We start from the raw sequence: 21,400 nt of genomic DNA on the forward strand, positions 1-21,400 counted from the left end.
CTTAAAATTTAAGAATCAACTGGTTTAAGGACCCAAAATGCAGAACTGCAAAACACTGGCCACATGAGGGGAGAGAGGCATACTGCCAGATCCTAACATGTTGAGCGATTTCACAGAAAAGAGAAAAAAATTCAGCTTCATGGTGTTGTTGGAGGAAAAGTCAGGGGATCACTTAAAGTCAGAAGGATTCATCGTCTGGGGCAGTGGTCTCCAAGTGGTGGGTCGCGGTCGAAAATTGGGTCGCAGGTCCATTTTGAATGGACCGCAAGTGACTCGTGAACATGTCAAGTTTGTAAAAACACACTATGTTTTAAAGTACAGAGAAGTTTTGGCAGAAAACTTTTAATTTGAAGCCCCATTTCCTGCTGTAGAGTGAGGGACTAATGGACAGCTACTTAGAGACAGCAAACTAGCCCGACGGCATGGGCAAACACAGTTATAACACTGAATATAAAAAACTGTGTGGCCCTTGAACTAATGACTAAGGAGAAATCTGGACCCTGTGGCTGCACCAGTTGGAAACCACTGCTCTGGGGAACATGACTGTACTGAATGTCATGGAAATCCATCAAACAGTTGTTGAGATATTTCGCTTTCAACTTTCACTGACGCTAGTCCATACCCACTGAGTGCACAGGTGCCCACGTACAGTTTCACATGGTGTTGTGTTTCTGTGAATTTGATAGTACGATTGCTTTACTGAAAGTACAGTAGTACCATTGCCAATAGTGGGATAGTTAGTGGGCTAAAACTGTACATTAGTAGTTGAGGTAAAAACATTGGTCCACAGGGGGAGCCACAGCGATCGGTCGCATTTTAGCCATTTTTAAGCATTTTTCTGTTGTTATAGCGCCACCCAGTTGCCAATTAGAGTTAAATTTCTCCAGTCACCTTGAGGCGTCCTGTTCTACATATCTACCAAGTTTAGTAAAAATCCATATGGCGGTTAGGCCTAGATAAGAAATGAGCTCTCTAGCGCCCCCATTTTGTTTGATGGGGTCAATAATGGAGGGGTCCCCTCAGATTATGTGTGGTCATATGCCTACAAAGTTGCGCAGTGATCAGTGAAACCCTTGAGATGTTACACACCTTTATGTGATGAGCCACGCCCTCTGCAATATTCATTGCCTTATAGAAGCTCAGTTTTAGTAAGTTTTCCAACTTTTGCCAAGAGGGAACTTTAGATATTGGTCCCTAGATTATGTTCACCGAGTTTCATGCAGATCGCTCAAACTTCCTAGGAAGAGATCCATTTGAAGTGTTTTTCAAAAAATTCAAAATGGCGGAAAATCTATATATCCAGAAGTTATGGGTTCTTGAGGCAAATTTGTTCCTCATGAGGAGAGGCATCTCTGTGCAAAGTTTCATGTCTCTACGACACACGGGGCATGAGATATGCCCATTCGAAGTGTGCAATTTCAATCGGTTGCTATAGCGCCCCCCTTTGGCCAATTGATGTAATATTGCTTCATTCGCATCCTCCCATGACCCTCTACCACTGTGCCAAATTTCACATGGATTGACCAAGTCAGTGAGGAGAAAAATGTGGAACAGACACACAGACAATCACTGTATCTAGAGCCATGCTGCTAAAAATAACCATAAATCAACTTGTGAGTCAGCTGAAAAGCACCTTTTATTATTACTTATTTTAAACAAGGTTAGTATAGTAGCGAGACATACAGTATAGGTACGATTAGTAAGCATAGCACCAGAATCATCATTCATTTCTTTTATACAGGCTACATACATACTGTAGGTACACATGATTCTTTAAAACATCTTTGGATAAAGCATGGCAAACAAGCACACTGTTTCTCTGTTCAGTACCAATGCCCATTCAATATTTAGCACACTGTTTACAATTCAAGTATGAATATTAAAAATACACATATATCATAAGTTACAAATCTTAACGGTTATTACAAAAAAACCAAACAGGATTACATTTCTACAAAATTTTATGGCACATAGTGCATCAAGTATTCTTTAAATTTCTGATACAGACCTCATAGAACAATTGCCCATCATAAAAATGAACGATGGCCAAAGGTTTTCTAGCTGCTCATTGACTTTTTTTAATATATTTTTCAGCCATTCTTTAAATCAAAAGAAGCTGCATTGTCTGAGAAGAAGAAAAATAATCTGCGTCTATCTTCTAACTTTGGTTAAAGCTTAACATCAGAGTACCAGCATGTTAGATTGCTTAATAGCTGTAGTAGTAGTGGTCATGGTGAGAGTCGTTTATGATGAGTTAAGTTAAGGGCAGATTTCCTCATGCAGTGGTTCATCTGATTTACCTGGCAACAGCTAGATTTTCAGCTACATTAATTAGAGGACCATCACATGCATTACAGGCAGATCCTACATCTACCAAAGAGCCGAGAGCCAGCGTTTTCCTTCTCAAGATCAGAGGTAATTCCAGTAGTTCAAAAGCACCATTCAAAAGATCCTCATTTAAGGTTAGTGGTTATACACTACAAACAGTAGTAGGCTAATACCTTTTTTTTTTCTTTTAGCAAAGCAGACAAAGGACAAAAAACATCAGACAATGGCTTCTCCGTTTCGTAGTAGTCATTGTGCCTTAAAACATAGAACATGTCTACAGTCATTACAGAATAAATATGGTCAAACATAAATATATTACAACACATATCTCAGTAGAGTATGGATGTCGGTGAGAGGTAGGGGTTGCAGGTACCTACAGTAGGCCCAATGGAGGGTGTGAGGTGAGACGTCACACCTGATACTGTGTCATGGTGTAAAAGATGAGAACTGTCTGTGTGGTGTGAAAATTAAAATAAAACAAAAAAAAATCCTCATGGTTGAAAAAAAAAAAAAAAAAGCCACAGAAAACTTTTACTCTGTGCTTAAACACTTGGAGATACTGAAAGATGTCAGTTATTTCCTCACAGCAGTAGTGTTTATTCTGCCTCTATGTGGCAGCCATGTGTCAGTAAGTGGACTGTGCTGGTTTCAGTAGTTCTGAGAAATACTTGACGACAGATGACAGCAGACAGACGTTAGAAACACACAACAATGAAAACGAACATCATCTAAAGTTGTTCTGAAGGCTCCTCACGTGCTCCTAAAGTTTGACCTCTGACATAAGGCAGGTCATATCAGTAGTTAGTTGCAAGCTCTGTCTTTAAGTCTAAAGCCCAAACGGAAGAGTTGACATTTTGAAATATCACGTATTCACCTTTTTGCTGACGGTAAGATGAGAAGATTGATAATACTCTCATGTCTGTGTGGTAAATGTGAAGCCAGCAGGCTTAGCTTAGCATAAAGACTGGGAATAAGGGTAAACAGATAATCCAAAGGTAAAGATCATGGATAAATATGAAGAGAACTGGACACACTGTTGGAAGCAGGACCCTGTACATTCTTAGGAAAGTTGCTCAGTGGTGCATGAAGTCAAAAATGTTTAACTGTCGGGTATAAAATTACCAGGATGATTGGCATCTCTTCCACATCGTTGTACACGGCTACTTCTGGTTTAGCACTCCACTAACTTGAATTGAGATAACATGATTTAATCGTGCATCTCCTCTTGACTTTCCAAATGTTGTCGGACCAAATGGATCAAATTCTTAAAAACTTGAAATTAAAAATGTATTCACCGATTTACAAATGCCTCTTTCAAAATGTAAGTCTTAGGGAGAAAATCTTTTTGGGCCCAATGGCATCACATGATGAACTTCAAAGCCTGTCACACTTCCTGAGGGTCCTGTAAAGATGCCGGACTAAAGGTGCAGTCACTTAATTGAGTGTCCGCTCCCTGGCAAACTTATGTGTGATGTCAAGACCGCAGGAAGTTACTGCACACGTTCAAGCTTTTATATATGCTGCATATGTTCTGACTATATACAAAGATGGACACAGGACAGTGCCCCAAAAGTGAAACCAAACCATCTCAATCGCCCCCTGGTGGCTGGCTGCAGTATAGGTCATAAACCCCACCCCCTCTGTGCTAACAGATAGGACATGCGTACACATGAAATAAACTTTTCCAAAAGGTTTCTGTCATTTTAGATGGTTCTTATCATGCTGATGTATTGTATGTTCAAGTGTTCGTTTTTCAGATAAGTTTGTTTTTTAATTAGTTGTTATGCTAAGGAAAAGGGGATTTGGGGTCATGATTGACAGCTGTATGTGTCAATCTGTGGCATGCCAATGGTGTATGAGTGTATGGGCGGGAGCTTGACACCACGGCTCCACTCCTGGAAATGACATCACCAGCGCCCCTATCTGGGATGTTTCGGCTTCATTTTTGTACAGCTGGAAGAAGTGGAGACGCATTGTCCATCTATATACACAGTCTATGGTTTACATAATGGCCTGGCCTATTACCCCCTCTAAAACTACTACACATTGGTTTTGTACAGAGTAAACAAATCGGATACATGTTCATTTGTGAGCTGCTGGTGGGCGGATTTTGTTATCTTTAGACAGAGCCGGGCTATCAATTTCATCCTGATTCTAGTCTTTGTGATAAGCTAATCTAATTATCTGCTAGTGGTTACCTCACATTTATCTCATCTCACTTTCAACAAAAAAAGTAAATAAGCGCAAATGTCAAATTATTCCTTTAAACTTGTGTTAGGCCAAGATGATCTGCAGTGTAGCTCATTTAGTAGTCTCAGAAAAATACAGTGTTCTTGAATTACTTCTTTTTAAAATCAGCCTATTGGTTGTCATCCTGTAAAACAACAACACAACCATCCCTCACATACTATTGCAGTGTCTGTAGCACTTCTTTGTCATCAGAAGACTGCAATGATTTTTATACTGTCTCATTCATTGCAATTCAGTTAGATAAGTTGCAACTAAATACTTACAGTGTAGCTGTAAAAATAAATATCTATGTACCGTGGAAATTCACATATAACAAGATTGGTTCCAGGTACTTCATGCCAAAATTCTGGCTTTTTTTTTTTTTTACAGAATACACTTCACAGAAGAGAAAAAAATGTTTTTTAAAGATGAGAATTTCTTCCTTTAAGTACTGAGTTTTTTGAACTGTTTGTGTAGATGCTTTCTCAGTGTTTTGAAGTTTTGTATCCCTTTGTATAATGTTAAAATAAAAAGCAAAACAGTGTCAGAAAAAAAAAATCATTTTAGGTTCCAAAGCGCAGATGTGTTTGATAGCTATTGCAACACTGTTGGCATGCAAATCTAGCTGGCTCTTCTTCAGAGTTTGCAGTTTGGATGAAGGACCCGACAGTGGTCCTGTAGTACTGCACAGTACGTAGTGTCTTGAATGCTTTAGCTGCCATTAGGAAACTGGGGATGTTACTGTGGGATGATTGCTGTTAAATGCTCCTCCGCCACACTCACAGATGACGACGTGGTCCAACAGATCACTGTTATTGCATGTTCCTTGGCTACTGTCTTCAGGAGAGATTTAGGGGGGTTTGGTCTCTGCATGGCCCTCAGTGGACTTGAAGGAGTAGGCCGTTGTGAGCTTGGGGAATGCACTTCCCACAGAAACCACCACAGCGGCCGTAGATTCTTGTTCCATCCTACAGACGGAGACAAATGAGAAAGGAAAGAGTGGGCAAAGGGTGGCTTTTTACGCAGAGAATAAACGCTTCAGAAATGTCACTGGGGATTCCTCTTTGGTGAATCAGACAGAAATACAACACGCAATTCAGATGACATTTCAGAGCGACAATCTCATTCCAATACTCCAAGACCCAGCATGAAGCACAATTACACCCCAGTACTGTATCTATATTCACAACGTAATCCATTCTCTACGAGCCAAATGGCATCAGTCATGCAAAAGACAACCATTTAACCTTCTTACCTCAGATCTGTGGACTTTGACGGAAACATAGTTGCCCTGTGATGTCCACTTGGTGGCCTCAGCTACTTTGAGACCAGTGCCAATCAGATTAATGCTGAACTGGCCCTGAAAACACACATCAGATTGATTTATTTCTGAGCTGTTCTTTAACCAGGAAGTTTGAGCTCATTCATACTCGTAGAAAATGTCTGTGACAGTAACTCAAGGAGTAATACTGCAGAGTCGTGTAGTTTCGCTGCAGGTCCAGGGAATTATAGCAGCAGATGTTTAGTAAAAAAAATCACTTTAAGGCCACTAACACACAAAAACTACACATGAAACATTTCTATGAAGTCACAATGTACAGTATTTCACCAACCTGCGGACACTTGGCTGCACTATAACAATCTCCCGCTGTAGCAAAGGGCACAGGTCGACCGTGAAGAGTCTGGGAAAACTGGAGGTCTGTGACTGGTAAACAGCAAAGATACAGATCCAGAGTCAGAATGTGCAACAGCAGGAGTAAACATAGACAGAAGACAGCTGCTCTAAGGTAAATAACCACACAGAGCATCAGCAACTTCAGTTTATGCAATTAAATTTCATTGCAGGGTTGATGTCACTTCACTGTCATCGCCAGACGTTTTTCTCTTTCTAGCAGACCTGTACACGAAAATGTTGTTGCAGTGAGATTTGGAGTTTGAAGCTAAATACAGTAATTAATCTGCTTATCAACTCTAAATCCCTTAAAGGTACAGTGTGTAAGATATGGCCAGAATTTTATTTAAAGCTGTGAAGAAATAACACTTTTGACATGTCGCAGATGTATTGTGCTGCACAGATAAGTACTGAAAGTAGCATGCTAGCCAGCTAGCCCCGGCCTGTCTTGTCTCAGGCTGTTCTCATGCACCACAATTTGTATTTAACACCTGTAATTACAAGCCAGTATTTCCCGTAAAACCCATGTAATTGGGAAGGCTGTGATCATGTGATCAATGCACTGACGGGAATATGGAAGCAGCAAATAGACCGAAAGTCCGTGTGTTGAGGCAGGCTGGTGGATGGATCACAAAACATGGGACTTTCCCCCAGGAGACTGATTTTTGGGACTGTGTGAAACGAAGTGAAGTTTGAGTCATTTTAACATACATCATCATCATCATCATCATCATCATGTGTCTTTGCCTGAACCTTACCTACATAACTTTATGACACCCAACCATGTTTCTTTTTGTAAACCTCACCTACATAACTTTACGTTCTGTATGTAATGTGATGACGCCTTTCGTGTTAGATTTTATTAGATATCATACAAACCGTTGTACGTGCATTTTCGTAAGATACGATACAAACTGATGTATGAGGATACGTTGCTGGGCTTGTAATACCACTTGTTCACTGAGAAGTGAGCCCCTGTGGCCTCCAGTTTGCCCTCAGTCCAACATGAGAGGACAAAGAAGTAGAGCCATTGCCCCCCCAGTTAGTGGCACAGTAAAAACAATGTGTGGCAGCAGAGAAAGGAATTGATACATGGTAAAACAAGAGTAAACACTGATGTGGCTTTTCACTGCTTGAGACAGCTCTTGGCGAATAAAGATATGAGGTTTAATGCTCAACTTGCAATGTTCCTTTCTTAACTGGTAAATAACTTCTAACACTGGCTATCTAGTGTATCTTTAGCGCAACTTATGACAACATAAGTGGTATTGAGAAACACCCCAAATGGCGTCGATGTATGGCTCTGATGTGGCTGTTTTCTTGCTACTATGGTCTAGCTCAAACTGAGCTAAGCAAGCTATAATGTAAACTATAGTCTGAAACACGTGTGAAGATTATAACACAGCAGTGTTATTTTGACTGGCTCATAGTTTCAGCATGTTTTGTGCAAAAGTGATGATAAAAGATTTGATAAGAGACGTATTAAACTTTGAGCTTATGAATCCAGGTATGTTACCAGCGTGGAGCCAGATCCAAAATGAAACCGGCTATCACAAACAGCACATCCCCGTTACAGTAGATTTGTGATTAAACCGGCTTCACGCATATCAAATCTTTGTTTCACATTTTGACTCAGTGACTCAATCTGATCCTTGTTTCCCTGCCTCTCCTGTTCGTTCCCATTTACCCTGCGTTGTCACACATGATAACCATGACCGGTACCTTTTCCTGCCCTCCCTTCACGTTGCCTGTACAAAATGATGGTAGAGTTCACGAGATGCTTCCCTTCATCTTGAACTCATTATCCCCCCCTCAGCTCTCTTCAAGCTGCCTGAAAGCCAAATGAGTACCATGCAGAGGGGGTGGGGTGGGGAACATGTGCTGTCAGGACCCATACCAGACGAAGACGATGGGAGGATGACTGTGTAGGTTCTAATCCAACTTCCCCTCAGCACACACACACAGACACACACACACTGTACACCAATCCACATTCTCTAATCAAAGGCATACTTGGACACAACAGGGAAGGTGGAGCTGACTGTAATAATGAGCAGAGGAATATGGCCTGAAGATGTGTGTGTATTAGTGTGTCTGTGAATGTGTGATTGCTCGCATGCTAGTATGAGTGTTTGATATTGATGCGACCGGGTGTGTGCGTCTGTGTCTTTGGGTCTTCTTGCATGCGCTGGCCAAAGAAAAGATGTGCGAGGCAGCATCACATATTGTCTGTCTGTGCATGAGAGCAGGCACGCGTGTCAGTACGTTGCATGCACGCATTCCTCTATTCCCGCGCTCACGTGTTTGTGCTGAGAGGCCCGGTTTCAAGCCCTCGCCTAGCGATGTGAACACAGAGCGCTGAAAGGTCATCATTTTGACTCCAGAGTGGAAAGTACGGGGAAAGCTGCACATATTGCATTTAGACGAGGCACTATTAAGCACTACGGGACGAGGCGTCTGAGGGTTAAAACAACACTGATGTGTGGTCTCATTACAGTAGACAGTGTAAGGCAATCACACAGTAATTACGCACTCATTATCCTCAGGGAGCCAAGGTCCACACGAACTTTGTGGAAGAGTGTGTATCCCGCTGCTGAGTAGTCATTCCTGCAGTCGCAGTCCTGTCTTCTGCTGCCGTTGTACGGACATTCAAATGGGTTCAGTAGCCTTTGTATTAAGGACAATGAGTGTTAGGACTTATTCAAGACAAACACAGGAATCTGAACGCTCCATCAATCAATATATTTGTACACATGCAGCACAGTAATTCATATAATCACTGAGTCACAGCTCAAGTGGCAATCAGTCATGGCTGCATTAAATACACACCTGTGTCCATACACCTCTGAGTAGTTGTCTGTCTGACCGCTGCGCAAGGTCACATACTCCTTGGGAAAATCCGTCTGCATCTCAGCACAGTAAATCTGAGGGCAAACACACATTGAGACGATACATGAGAGCCTGCCGGGAAGCTACAGGTTGAGTCATGATGTGTTCTGACAGAACAGGCGCACCTGTAGGATCCGGGACTTGACTTTGAGATAGTACTCCCCATCTATCTTCACACCCAGTCTCATCTGGACGTCTCGGCAGGAGGCGAACAACTGGCCTGGGAGACGAAATATGAAGAGAGGAAGGAGAGGTTTCAATGCAACAGCAAGGGGACACTGATAGCTGAAATCTGCTTTTGAAACTCTGCTTGTGCAAGCCAGTCAAAAAAATGTGTTGTAAACAAATGCCAGAATGATTGCACAAGCTAATGCATTAAACTCCGCTATGTGAGAGGATTGTAGCCTGGTTCTCGTCTTCTTAAATGAGAGCTGTTGTAAATGTCTCATTATTTGTGCTGCCTCCTCTGCTTTCCCAGAGTGCTGTAGAGCTCATATCATGCTGATTAGCTGATTAGCATTAATACTTGACCGCAGAACTGGCTGTCACCCGAGCATATCATTTTAATTTCGCCAGTGCCTGACTTGGCAGAAGCCAAGTTGGGAATGAACAGCCCAATGCGCAAGTACTGAAAAATTTGAAATGTGGGGGGGCGAACCTACAAACTTTGGCCCGCTGCCGGGTTTTACAGAGCTTCACAAGTTCACAATGAAGGCTGCCTCGGCCCCAGCGCACACACCCTGAGGCGTTTTGACAGACTGTCCATTTCATAATTTGTAGAAATCCGCTGACTGTCTATTTACTGTTCCACTAAGTATTCACTCCAAGAGGCTTTAAGTGGAGGTCGCTGCTCTGCCTAATGTGTTAAAACAAAGCAAAAAGTTGGGTTTCTGTAAACGCAATCAGACACGGTGTTGGTTGCCATATACAGCACAGTCAATTTAAGACCATCACTCTGCAAATACCACGTTGGCAGTAAGCACTGCATGGATCAGATGGGAGAATTTTATAGATATATACTTAACAGCCAAATGAGAGAAGAGAAGAGAAGAGAAGAGAAGAGAAGAGAAGAGAAGAGAAGAGAAGAGAAGAGAGAGTTTGACCCACATTCTCTATCTTGACACGCAGCCTTGGACTCAGGTCTCTCTGAAGGACGGCAGTGTTTGGACGGTTGGCCTTTGGACGTCATACACTCCACTCTGCGCTCCATCACTCCCGCCCCGCAGGTCTGCGAGCACTGGTAAAAACACACACAAAAGCATTCAATCCCACAGCTCCAAAACAATTAACAAATAAGCTGCCACCAGATCCAAATCCACAAATGAGATTTGTCATCAGAATGCACAAGTCACCAAAATGTTTTGCGAGAATGGTGATTAGCTCGAGAGGATTTCTCACTGCCTAACAAGCGCTTTCTGTTTCACCTTGCTCCACGGGCCAGCTTTCCAGTAGGTTGTGTGCGGGCAGTCCCTGAGGAGGCAGGGCCGGGTGCCAGGAGGGTGGGGCTCGGGGCAGTGGGTGCTGGCAGAGGAGGACTGGGCAGCAGCAGCGGCGTACGGGCGCAGAGCCTGAGAGGAGGGCATCATGGAGCAGGAGACTATACGCTGCTGGTAGCCCACACCGCAGCTGGCAGAGCACTGAACCACACACAGATACACACACATGGACAGTTACTAAAGACTGGCATGAGTAAATATTTGCACAGAGCATTAATTATATACAGAAGGGGATTTCTTCTTGTGGGCCTCAGTGGTACTAATGTGCCACTGATCATCCAACTCATTGTCCACGCCTTCCTTCCTTTATTGAGCTGATTGCTGCTGAAATATGGACTGTATCTCTGTCCTGTGTAAACTCTGTCTCCAACTTTTCATGACCTTAAAAAAGCAGCCTTGTTCTCAGCTTTATCACAATTTACTTAGTTAATACAATGAGTTTTTAAATGGTTTATTCGGCCTAAAAAGCTGGAGAATGTCCCAACCTGTAAAATAATACTTAATTCTTTAGTTTATCTGAAAAAGTCAACACCGCAAACATTTGGTGATTCATGCAGACAGCAACTAGGGAGGTTCCATGTTTTCCTATGTGAGGATTTGCTGCTTTTCTTTGTTTCATAACATTTTAAATGTAATACTTTTTTTGTACTGTTGGCTGGATAAAGACCCTGACACACCAAGCTGACAGTCGGTGGTCGGTCAGTGTCAGCCATCACGAGCGTCCATGAGTTTTTGCAGTGTGCCCCACGCTGTTGGCACTAGTCGGCCCTTGTCAGCTGTTGTTTGGCTGCTTTTTTTTGGCCGATTCAGCATGTTTAATTAGCCTGTTGATAAGTGGAATCACCCTGATTGGTTTAAGTGCTATATCGTAGGCAAGTGGGCTTGCTTGAGTTTCTTGAAGACGTTTCACCTCGTTTGACCCACCTGGCCATCATGTGTGTCGTTAGGGTTAGATGGGTCCAGGTGTGATTGAGTGTTAAGTCACACAGTCGGATAAAGTCAAGAGGGCCTTAGACTGAAACAAACTAAGACTGGATGGATTAAACTTTTTAGTCATTGAGCTCTGCAGCAGAAACACTTCGTAATCGTTTGTGCTATTGTTTGCTAGCCCATGGTGAATATCCTTTGTTAAGTCCACACTGAGTCGTGTTGGTAATGTGCTAACTGGCTAACTAGCATCTTGACTCTGTCCTCTTTGTCTTCCGGGGCCCTTTTTGAATGATGAATACAGACTACTGTAGCTTGCTGCCATGGAAGCTACTTCCCCTCACGCAGGCACGGAACGTACAAGCTAATCGACTGTTGGCTGTAGTCCCTGCCGTTTTCTCAAGGGCACCTTTTTAGCCGACACACAGGTGATGCGAGGTGCCACAACACTTAGCCTTTGTCACCTCTTTCTTTGATGTCGCTTAGATGTTTCTGGGCCTTAAGACCAGCAATCTGAAGATGTTGCCCAGAGGAAAGATCTCTTCTTTTTTCAAGCCTATTACTCTTAAACATAACTGAGCTTAATATAATGTCAGTATGAGATTTTGACCATTTTCTCACACTTCTTAAATTCAGCTCCTGGGAAGTAGCCCTCCTCTTGTCCCCGCCCGATCCTATTTTAAGATCCTAAAATGTTCTTTTCCTTCTCTTACTGCTGTAATCTTTATTTGTATGAAATAATCCACTCTTGAGATAACAATAAGATCCAAAAGAAACATGATTGGCTTATAAATGAGCCTGCATATTTCAGTAATTTATCTTGGTGATCAAATTCAAGTCTTAACTCTGTATTTTATCTGTTGTCAGAGTTAAGAAACCTCTGATGAGCCTGTGAAGCAAAAGATCTGTGTGTGTTTCACTATTTTTTTTCATTAGCTGTATTAGCGGTAGAACAAAGCTCAGTTGTCAGTACTTCTTCTATTCCCACCTGTGACCACTCCCCTGTAATCCACATGTAATGGCAGGGAGCTCTTTTGCAGGGCTGGTGTGATGGTGGCTGGGACGATGGCTCACAGTAATCGCCCTGGACGGGTGTCATCCCCGGGCCGATGCATCCCACCTTCCTGCCTCTCATGCCTTCTCCACAGGTTGCATTACACTACACGGAAAATAGCAGCACAGGAGGAAATCAGTAAGAGTGAAGAAGAGCTGGCAGAGGGGGGGCAGTGTTGTTCTTTCAGCAACATCATCGACTTCTTAGACTCCTGCTTGCCTCTTTAGCTCTCCACACAGACACTCCTTTTTATGTAAAGGTTTACACAAGTAGGGGAAAAAAATGAAGTGTTGTGTGACAATGCCAGCATTAGCTCGAGAGAGGCACAATCCCAAACATGTGCTCTGGTTGATAATGTTTCCATAAAAGATAAAAGTTAAGCCGGGTGTCCCTCAGGCCCTGTAATGGTTTATAGGAGCATTTAAAAGTAATGATATGGACCAGAATCCTAAAATTAATTTATGTAAAACGTCAGCTGTGTGTGTATTTTTGGGGCCAAACTGTGAAAGAAACGAGGCTGTGAGTTCTCGAGGCAACGCAGACAGGAATCTGAGCACTGCAAACATTCTGCAGCAGGACGACACGGCGCTATGTCCCTACATGGTGCCCCTCTTTTATGCCTTGCTTTGGAGGACAAAGCACAGGGCATTAAAAAAGATGAGCAAAGAAAACAGCCTGCTAGCATGACACAGAACAGTGATGCTCAGCAGGACAAAAGCGATGATGGCCATCAGTACTTTGAGATTTGACATGATGTGCCGACTGATGGTTATCGCTAAAGCCCTCACAATAGATGCGAGAGAGCGAGGGTACCTGCAGGTCGTCATTTAATGGTGCAGAGAAAGGGAGAAAGAGCGGAGATCTCAGACAATAAAAACCTTAATGAGATGGTTTAACATCTGTTCATAGGGGGGCTGTCGATAGGAGGAGAGAGAAAGAATGAGCCTGGACTTACTTCTTCCCATTCACCAGCGACCCAAGAGTAATGTGTGCATTCTGCAGTTTGGCAAGGACGGACAACGGCAGGACGCTGTTGAGCATCACATAGATCATCTCTGACCCGTCCAGTGCCTTTCAGTCTGCAGTAAACATCTCGGTTCTGGACTCCGACTCCACAGGTGACAGAACACTGGTGAAACGGACACAGAGCACAAGTATGATTGAGAAAAAGGCAGTGAATGAAAACTAAATTTAAGGCTTAACATGTTTCCCATACTGTACATAATGCAGCCAAGGATATAATAGCAGTCTACTACTTATTTTCCAACTTCAAGTCTCACACGGAGCTGATCTTACAGGAGAGTTTACTCATCATGAGTAGTGATGATGTCATCAGTGTTATCTTGGCTTGGACTTGGAGACTTCAAATTTCTAACAGAAAGTCTGAAACTGAAGGGTTTAGAGATATACTACGCAAGGTTTTCCTAAAAAACAATGTATAGACTCGTACCTAAGTTATCCCTCTCAATCATTACTTATGACCCACTAGAAGTGCACCCATTTGTGGGTGTGTACTCCCACAGTGCTCAGGTAAGGTCCGGGCTTTATAAAAGTAGTGACCACATGCCAGACCTTAAGCAGCAGGCTTCTAAAGCTCAGTTCAGACCAAAGATTCGTGACAAGATGAGCTGAGACAAGAAACTACTTGCAATGTGCCGCAACTAGATGAGACGGTGTATCATCTCTATACAACAACTCTCTGTACTTCTGTTCTGATTTCTAGCTTTTCAGACTTATTTTGTGGCTGAATATAATTTGTAGCTTCTTATTAAAATATGAGTGAGGACAGTGATTTACAGTGTGGCACCTGCCACAGCAAGTGAACACGCCATCTGCGGTCACTTCGACTTGACCAGTGGACTTTATTACAAGCCGACTGGCTATAGAAACAGATGATGTGCTTTACGTTCTAAAGTCAGCCGCTGGCGATTTGACCAGGCTTGAGTCGAGCTCAAACTGGCCAGTTACACCACTGCAACTTTTCTCTGCAACATTCTAAAAAGGTTTCATCTCGTCACGAATCATCAATCTGAACTGGCCTTAAGGAACACCAGAATATAGCGAGGCAAAATGCCAAACAGAGGTGAATTTGGGTTTGGTTTTTACCTTCACTTTCGCTGGTGAGTGTGTTTATATACGGAATTGACAATTCAGCGTAATTTATCTTTAAAATAAATGGCCATTTAGAAGGTTGAAGGGTCTAATGAAAGATGCAACTGACTTCTGTTAAGGGAAGTGTAGAATCTAGTGTTTTTGGAGTTTGACTAATACTGTGGGCTGTAAGTCCAGATACGTCCACATCTGCTGCTTCAATTTCAGTCCCTCTGTATTTGCTGCAAAGTTGTCCCAGTGACTAACCACAGTACCGCAACAACAAAAGACATTATAAAAGACATGTCTGTAAAACTGCTGACAAGAAACCTTAAATTGCTAACAAATTCAAAGATTACTAGGGATGTAAATCCCAAATTTCATCACGATATGATATTATATTAATTCCTTAAACACTGTAACAATATTTGCTGATATCACAACATTTGCCATGATATGATTTCGATTTGATTTGATTGATTCAGGGGCCTGAGATCGATACAAGCTGACATCAATCAATATCCTCAGTCTTTTCTTTGCTGCTTACCATTATCTGCCTCGTGCTTGGCCACTAGCGCCATTTGAATGTTTAGGAAAGTGGTGTTCTTGGACTGAAATGGTGACGGACATACAAAGATGATGTGATGTATCAGTGTCTTCTCTTTGCACTGATGATATTGGGTCATTGATTAGATCAATGTAGGCCTGTTGTTACACCCCTAAATATTACTCTTTTTTATTTTATCCCATGAAGGTGTAGTATTTCTTATACCTTCCCAAATACTAGGAAAGCTATTTTTTTTTTTTTTTTTTTGCTCATCCCGATTGTAAAGTCTATAACAGAGTCTGGGGGGCCTGGAGGGCATGCATTACATTGAGCTGCACAATGTGGAAGCAAACCAAGAGAGTAAACTACATATATGAGCTGGGTTAGCAACTTTTATTGCAATGAATGGGCGACATCTTATTATAGTCATTGTAGAATGGGACAATAAACATGTCCTCTACAGTGAATCTGTGAAATAATTATCTGTGATGTGCTTAAACACAGTGGCACAAGAGGAAGAGTCATTAAGTCAGTCAATTGGTTTAGTGATGTGAAATTTACTTACATGAGCCACCAAAAACTACTATTCGTAACGGACTAAATGGGGCTGCAACAGCAAAACCACTGAGTGTACTTAATTTAGCAAGTATGTATTTAACTGCTTATGAACTTGAGTTGATATTTGTAGAAGAACAATTGTGTCATTGCGTCTTTCAAAAGTTTCAGAGTCACTTTAATGTGACAATATTTAAAGATGTTTGTTTGGTCTGCAGTGCCAGATTAGCTGCTTTGATGCCCCTGAACAATGAACTTAATAAATCCAAAGCCGGTTTGACGCTTCTTTGTGAGACGTATATCTGGGGTCACACAAAGGTCTATCTCAGACATCTCTTTGATGTGCTTTGAGAAGCATACCTGCATACTGAGGAAGCACTCTGTAAGGCTTGAGCTGATCAGCCTGATTTCTCTCCAACTCTCCTACAGACCTCAAAGAGCAGTGCCAGGCCTCAGCGATCTCACACAGTCAGAAAATCTGCGCATTATACAGCCAGTATCAAATTTCCCCGAAAACTTCCAGATGTATTTGTGTTGTTGGTTTCTCACTGCAAGTGTGTGTTATCATTGTGGAGTGTGTGGTTGAATATGAAGGGTCAAGTCCTTGAGTTTGGAAAGAGAACAAAGAGCATCGTAGGAAATCTAACCTTCAAATAAAAAAATACTGCTTTTTAAAATTTTACAAAGAACGAAAATAAAAAGCTGCTGTTAAATAGATTTTTGTCAATGTCAGCTACTGCGGCTACAGAAATCTGATTCTGTTTCCAGAAAGAGATGTAGTCCTTTTATCTGAGGCGGTGGGGACATCATGAAACTACAGATGAAAAATAAGGAGACTATTTCATGATTTCATTCTAGTGTTGGGCGAGCCTCACCAGACTTTAAAGGGTCAGTTCACCCAAATCTCAAAGCATATTTTCCCACTTTTCTCTAGTGATATCTAGCCATGTAATTTTGTTCTTTTAGCCTGGTGGTAAGAAAGCCACCTTTGATATTTCTGCTTATTGAATTGTATTTGTGCTGCTCACAGCATTGAAAAACTATATTTGAAAAACCCAACAACAATGTGTCTTTTCAAAAAGGCTATCCATTTCACAATTGATAATCCACGAAACACACTAAAAAATTGTTAAAAACTGGAACCAGGGAGGTCAGTTTCGGTTAATTTTGCTTTGAATATCCCAACACCCATTAACAGGTAACTAGTCTCTATATACAGATTCTACATTCAGTGAATGTAGAGTCTGTGGGCAAACCTCGGAGATCTTGCCTCTGGAAGAAGAGCTTATATATAAACGGAAGTTGAAAACGGAAATTCCTCTGCCCAAATCAAACCGGAATGCCAAAAAATCGGGGGTCTGTCCCCAGAGGCTGTATCGCCATCTGCCGGAAGTCAGACGTCGAATACAGCCGATGGGTTCCGAGAATGACTGGTAACTAACTGATTAATTTTAAGTACAAAAAAGCAGAAGGACTTGAACAAGAGGTCTTTCCTTTTAGTCCTGCGCTCTACTGAACAAAGCACCATAGATTTAGAGGTGGTGAAATTTTAACGTTTTGTGCTGTAAGTGCCTTTTATCTAATCTTCTGTTGGCTTTGCAGAAACACAGCCGGCTAGCCACATTATCATGCTGAAACGTATCGCCCACTGCCCACCCTCTGGTCTCCTCTGGTTAGCATATGCCGCTCTGCACACCACACTTGTCAGGTGGGAGATAGCTCTCAGCGCTGCTCATTAGCAATTGCTGCTGTAGATGCCTTGCTGCAAAACATGGTGCCCATCCTCCAGTTTCCCCGCAGAAGGCCCTTGTGGGTAAGCGGCTTCATTTTGATCCACAAAAGGCTTTAGTATTTTTACTACCGCTTACAGTGGTAGTTAACAATGCAAAAAGGGGTTTGCGGTTCAAAATTGAGTCGCTTATTCAGTGGAGTGATCTGAGGGGAGACCAGAGGGTGGGCACAATGTTTCCACATCAGTGCTGTTGGGTCAGGATGGCGGTACTACTAGCAATCACCAAATAAGTGGCGCTGCTAGCTACTCTTTTAGCTACTCTACCAAACCAGGGTGCTGTGCAGTGCAGTAAACGGAGGATTGGCAAAATTAACCTATAGACCAAGGGAAGGCAATGCATGCAGCTCTTTAGCCCCTCGCCAGTGGCTCCCTGTGGCTTTGACAAAAAATTACACGGAGATTAATAAAGTTAAAGTATGAAATTATCCTAAATAGGCCACTGCAGAGTAGCCACCTTGTAGTAAAACATAACAATGAATGCTAATTTAGATCTATTAGTACTGTTTGTAACATATATTTAAGACTTAACAGGCTGTGTTAGTTACATCACAAGGCTCAAATATGTTTTGCTGCTCCAGACAGATTTTTTATCTATCTTTTATTTAATTCTCTTTTGATTGTCACCAAAGGTTGCCAACCTCTGCTAAAGACCAACATGTGTAACTGGTTGAAAATATTCTCAGTCAGTTAAAAGTTGACATCCACATTTGGAACGACTTTCTACCCCTGGAAGAAAAATATAAAATATATTTCATTTAATTTGGATGAACCAACCTTCTAACAGCAATCTAAAATACTTCGCAGGAAAAACGTGTGCACAGCATTACAAACGACCACTAAAATGAGAAAAATTATTCTCATGTCCTCGACTCAATGGGCAGTCCAAACCCCTTCAGCTCCTCTAACATGTTGCCCATTACACCCCCAGTCAGAGGTGACTGAGAGAGCCGGGTAGCTGTGGAATAACTCAAACAGTGGGTGCTGAGGTTTCAAAGTTGTCACATGCATGGATATTAAGATATAAAACATGTCTTTATGCTCTAGTTGAGGATTTCATGGTTGCTGGTGGTATGCGGAGGAAGATGATTGCTTCCAGACACCAGCGGGAGAGAGTGAGTGAGAGGGGAGGTGGACACCCTCAGAGAGTAGGGAGTGGTAAGAGTCTTGTGGAGGGAGGAGGACATGGGTCTTCATGGACCTTTTGGGATTTAACAGTTACTTGGAAAGGAGGAGGGATATGGTTGATTTTCAAACAGGGGATGAAACGACTTGAAAAACTCTCGGTATTTTTGGGAAAAAAATTAGTGATCAGGAAGTATTGGTGAAAGCATATTCACACATGATACACACCTTAGAGCAGCTAAAACTAATAGTTTTTATTTCACCAGTGGATCCCGTGATTGTATGTGAAAGGGGGCACTCATAGTAATGAATCACAAACATTTATCACCCTCTGCAGAGCTTTATAGTGTCTTTTTTTACCCATTATTTTAGTTTTCCAGCAAGTAACTCGATTGTTTTGGTTCACTCTCTGTCTCATTTAGCAATATGAAGTTGATAATACATCAGTGCTCGGTTCTCAGATGTTTCTCAAGCCTCTGAGCAACTTATTGGGACAACTTTTTGAAATTGGTCCAGTATTGAGCGAGAACACTGCAGTGGAACCACTCAGGGCACTGTACTGTCAATGTATGTCCACTAAAAGTCATTGTTTTTGCCACTCACAGACACAAGTTGTTATTCTAAGAGTCTGACAACATTATGGAAAAGATCTCTACAGATACAGACCGTCTGTTAAATAGTAAGATCCTTTTTGTTTGAACCAAAAACAGCCCCTATATCGCCATTGCTAAAGCCACCAGACTCCATTTAAATAAACAGTAATTTTATCATTGTGACACACACTTCATTCAATGCTGACAGAACAAAACGAAACTCACATAAACCATCTTGGTTTGTCTTTCCACTGTTACAATAATCACCGACTACTGGTCGAAATAAACCTTTAATTCAAGTTAGATGTGAAAAGTGAGAGGATGGACAGACATCAGAGAAGCAGCGGGATAAAACAGTTTTTGGAGCTAAAATATTTTCACATCTAACTGGGTGAATTAAGAGTTTATTTGACCAAACAAGAGCTGGTGATTGTTGAAACAGTGGAAAGATGAACCAAGGCAGTTTTTGAGAGTTCTGTGTTGTTTGTATTTGTTAGTATTGTTTCCTTCGACTTTGAATGAAGTGTGTTTTCTTATGACAAAAAAAGCCATTTTGGGGCTGTTTCTAGGTAAACAATTGGATCTCACTCTTTAACAAATAGTTTTAGCTCTGTAGAGATCCTTTCCATAATGTTGTCAAACATTTAGAATTTAGAATGAGCCTGAGCCTGTCAGTGGCAAAAACAAGCACTTTTAGTGGATGTGCATTAGGGCTGCAACGATTAGTCAACTAATCGATGACTAATCGACTATTAAAATAATCGGTGACTATTTCAGTAGTCAACTAATCGTTTTGAGTCATTTTTCATAGAAAAGTACTGTAAAAGTACCTCAAAAAACTCTTATTGCAGCTTCTTACGTTCAAATATTGGCAGCTTTACACACTCTCCCATGACGGTGAACTAAAACCCTTTGGCGTGAGTACAAAACAAGACATTAGATGACGTAATTTTGGGGTTTGGGAGAGACAGACCAACATTTTTCAACATTTTAAGACATTTTTCGATAAAATGATTAGTAGCCTAATCGAAGAAATAATCGACAGATTAGTCGACAATTAAAATAATCATTAGTTGCAGCCCCAATGTGCATTGGAGGTACATTTGCCCAAAGTGGTGACATTGCAGCGTGTTTCGTGGCTTCTGGCTGTAGTGCTCTCGCTCAATACTGGACCAGTTTCAAAAATTTGCTCCCATTGGTCACTTAGACACAAAAACATGAAACATCCAGGTTGAAAAAATCAAAAGATACCATATAAGGGGCAACTGCTGGAAGCTCTTTGTATTTATTGTGTATTTTTGAACAAACAATATGCTTGTTTATCAATGGAATCTGACAGATAGTGACAAGCCATTGCTCCTTCCATTCTACTCTATGTCTTAAATAAATTCAGTTTTGAATATTTTCCTCCCTGTGGGATCTCGACGTGACTTTCAGCCAAAACTGTGCTGCAGCTACATGCATTTCCTCTTGGTAGCAACTATAGCGGCTTTGTGGTCGGCTCCACAATGACTGTGACCTCACCCCCCTGGTGACTTCTCTATGCGTGGCCTTTACCCTGCCAGTGTCTGGGTGCGCTAGTGTACAATGGTACAGAAACCTGCTGTGCTTCAGGACGTGTGTCATTCTTAACATCCCGCTTTCATCTGTATGGGAGGCCACGCTCGGCTGCAGCTGCAGCTCTGGATCTCCATGTTTACTGCGTTTCATTAAGATAGCGTGTTTTGAGCAGCAAAGACATTCTTAATCAGATTTAGTGTATGGAGTGTGATTTACATGAACAAGCTTTTGTGTGTCACGTAACACACAATGCTCTCGAATGATGCTGGTCAGTGTGTGGTCTGACGAAAAGCTTCAAAAGAGAAACTCCTCGTAAAGCTCTACTGTAGATTACACAACTATTTCAACACTTTGAATCTTTCAAACCCGACTAATCTTAATGTCAAGTGCACCACATAAACAGTTTTACAAATCCAGCCTGTGGTGTTTAGCTCACACTTGTGGAAATGACACATTACTCTTGACCAAGAATAAACTGAGTGGTGATTGGTGTGTACATGTCCTACATCTGCAACCTCTGGGAAACCTTCTGCTGTGTTTGTGTT

The 21,400-nt window shown here is 41.9% G+C and overlaps 1 protein-coding gene across 2 annotated transcripts in view; it reads right to left on the reverse strand.

The window, feature by feature from the left end:
* Nucleotides 1–1,623: 1,623 nt before the first annotated feature.
* The window catches only part of LOC125886892 (A disintegrin and metalloproteinase with thrombospondin motifs 20), a 108,223-nt gene continuing 88,446 nt past the window's right edge, over nt 1,624–21,400 (reverse strand). For both annotated transcript variants that reach the window (XM_049573252.1, XM_049573253.1), the window contains 10 exons: nt 13,551–13,724; nt 12,530–12,700; nt 10,543–10,755; nt 10,226–10,355; nt 9,244–9,338; nt 9,059–9,153; nt 8,763–8,896; nt 6,171–6,262; nt 5,813–5,917; nt 1,624–5,525 (listed from right to left, as the gene is read on the reverse strand). In XM_049573252.1, the coding sequence (XP_049429209.1) occupies nt 5,436–5,525; nt 5,813–5,917; nt 6,171–6,262; nt 8,763–8,896; nt 9,059–9,153; nt 9,244–9,338; nt 10,226–10,355; nt 10,543–10,755; nt 12,530–12,700; nt 13,551–13,724 (1,299 nt within the window). In that variant the 3' untranslated portion in view covers nt 1,624–5,435. The remainder of the gene's footprint in view (nt 5,526–5,812; nt 5,918–6,170; nt 6,263–8,762; nt 8,897–9,058; nt 9,154–9,243; nt 9,339–10,225; nt 10,356–10,542; nt 10,756–12,529; nt 12,701–13,550; nt 13,725–21,400) is intronic.

Source organism: Epinephelus fuscoguttatus, linkage group LG4, assembly GCF_011397635.1.
Source record: "Epinephelus fuscoguttatus linkage group LG4, E.fuscoguttatus.final_Chr_v1".
Lineage (NCBI taxonomy): Eukaryota > Metazoa > Chordata > Actinopteri > Perciformes > Serranidae > Epinephelus > Epinephelus fuscoguttatus.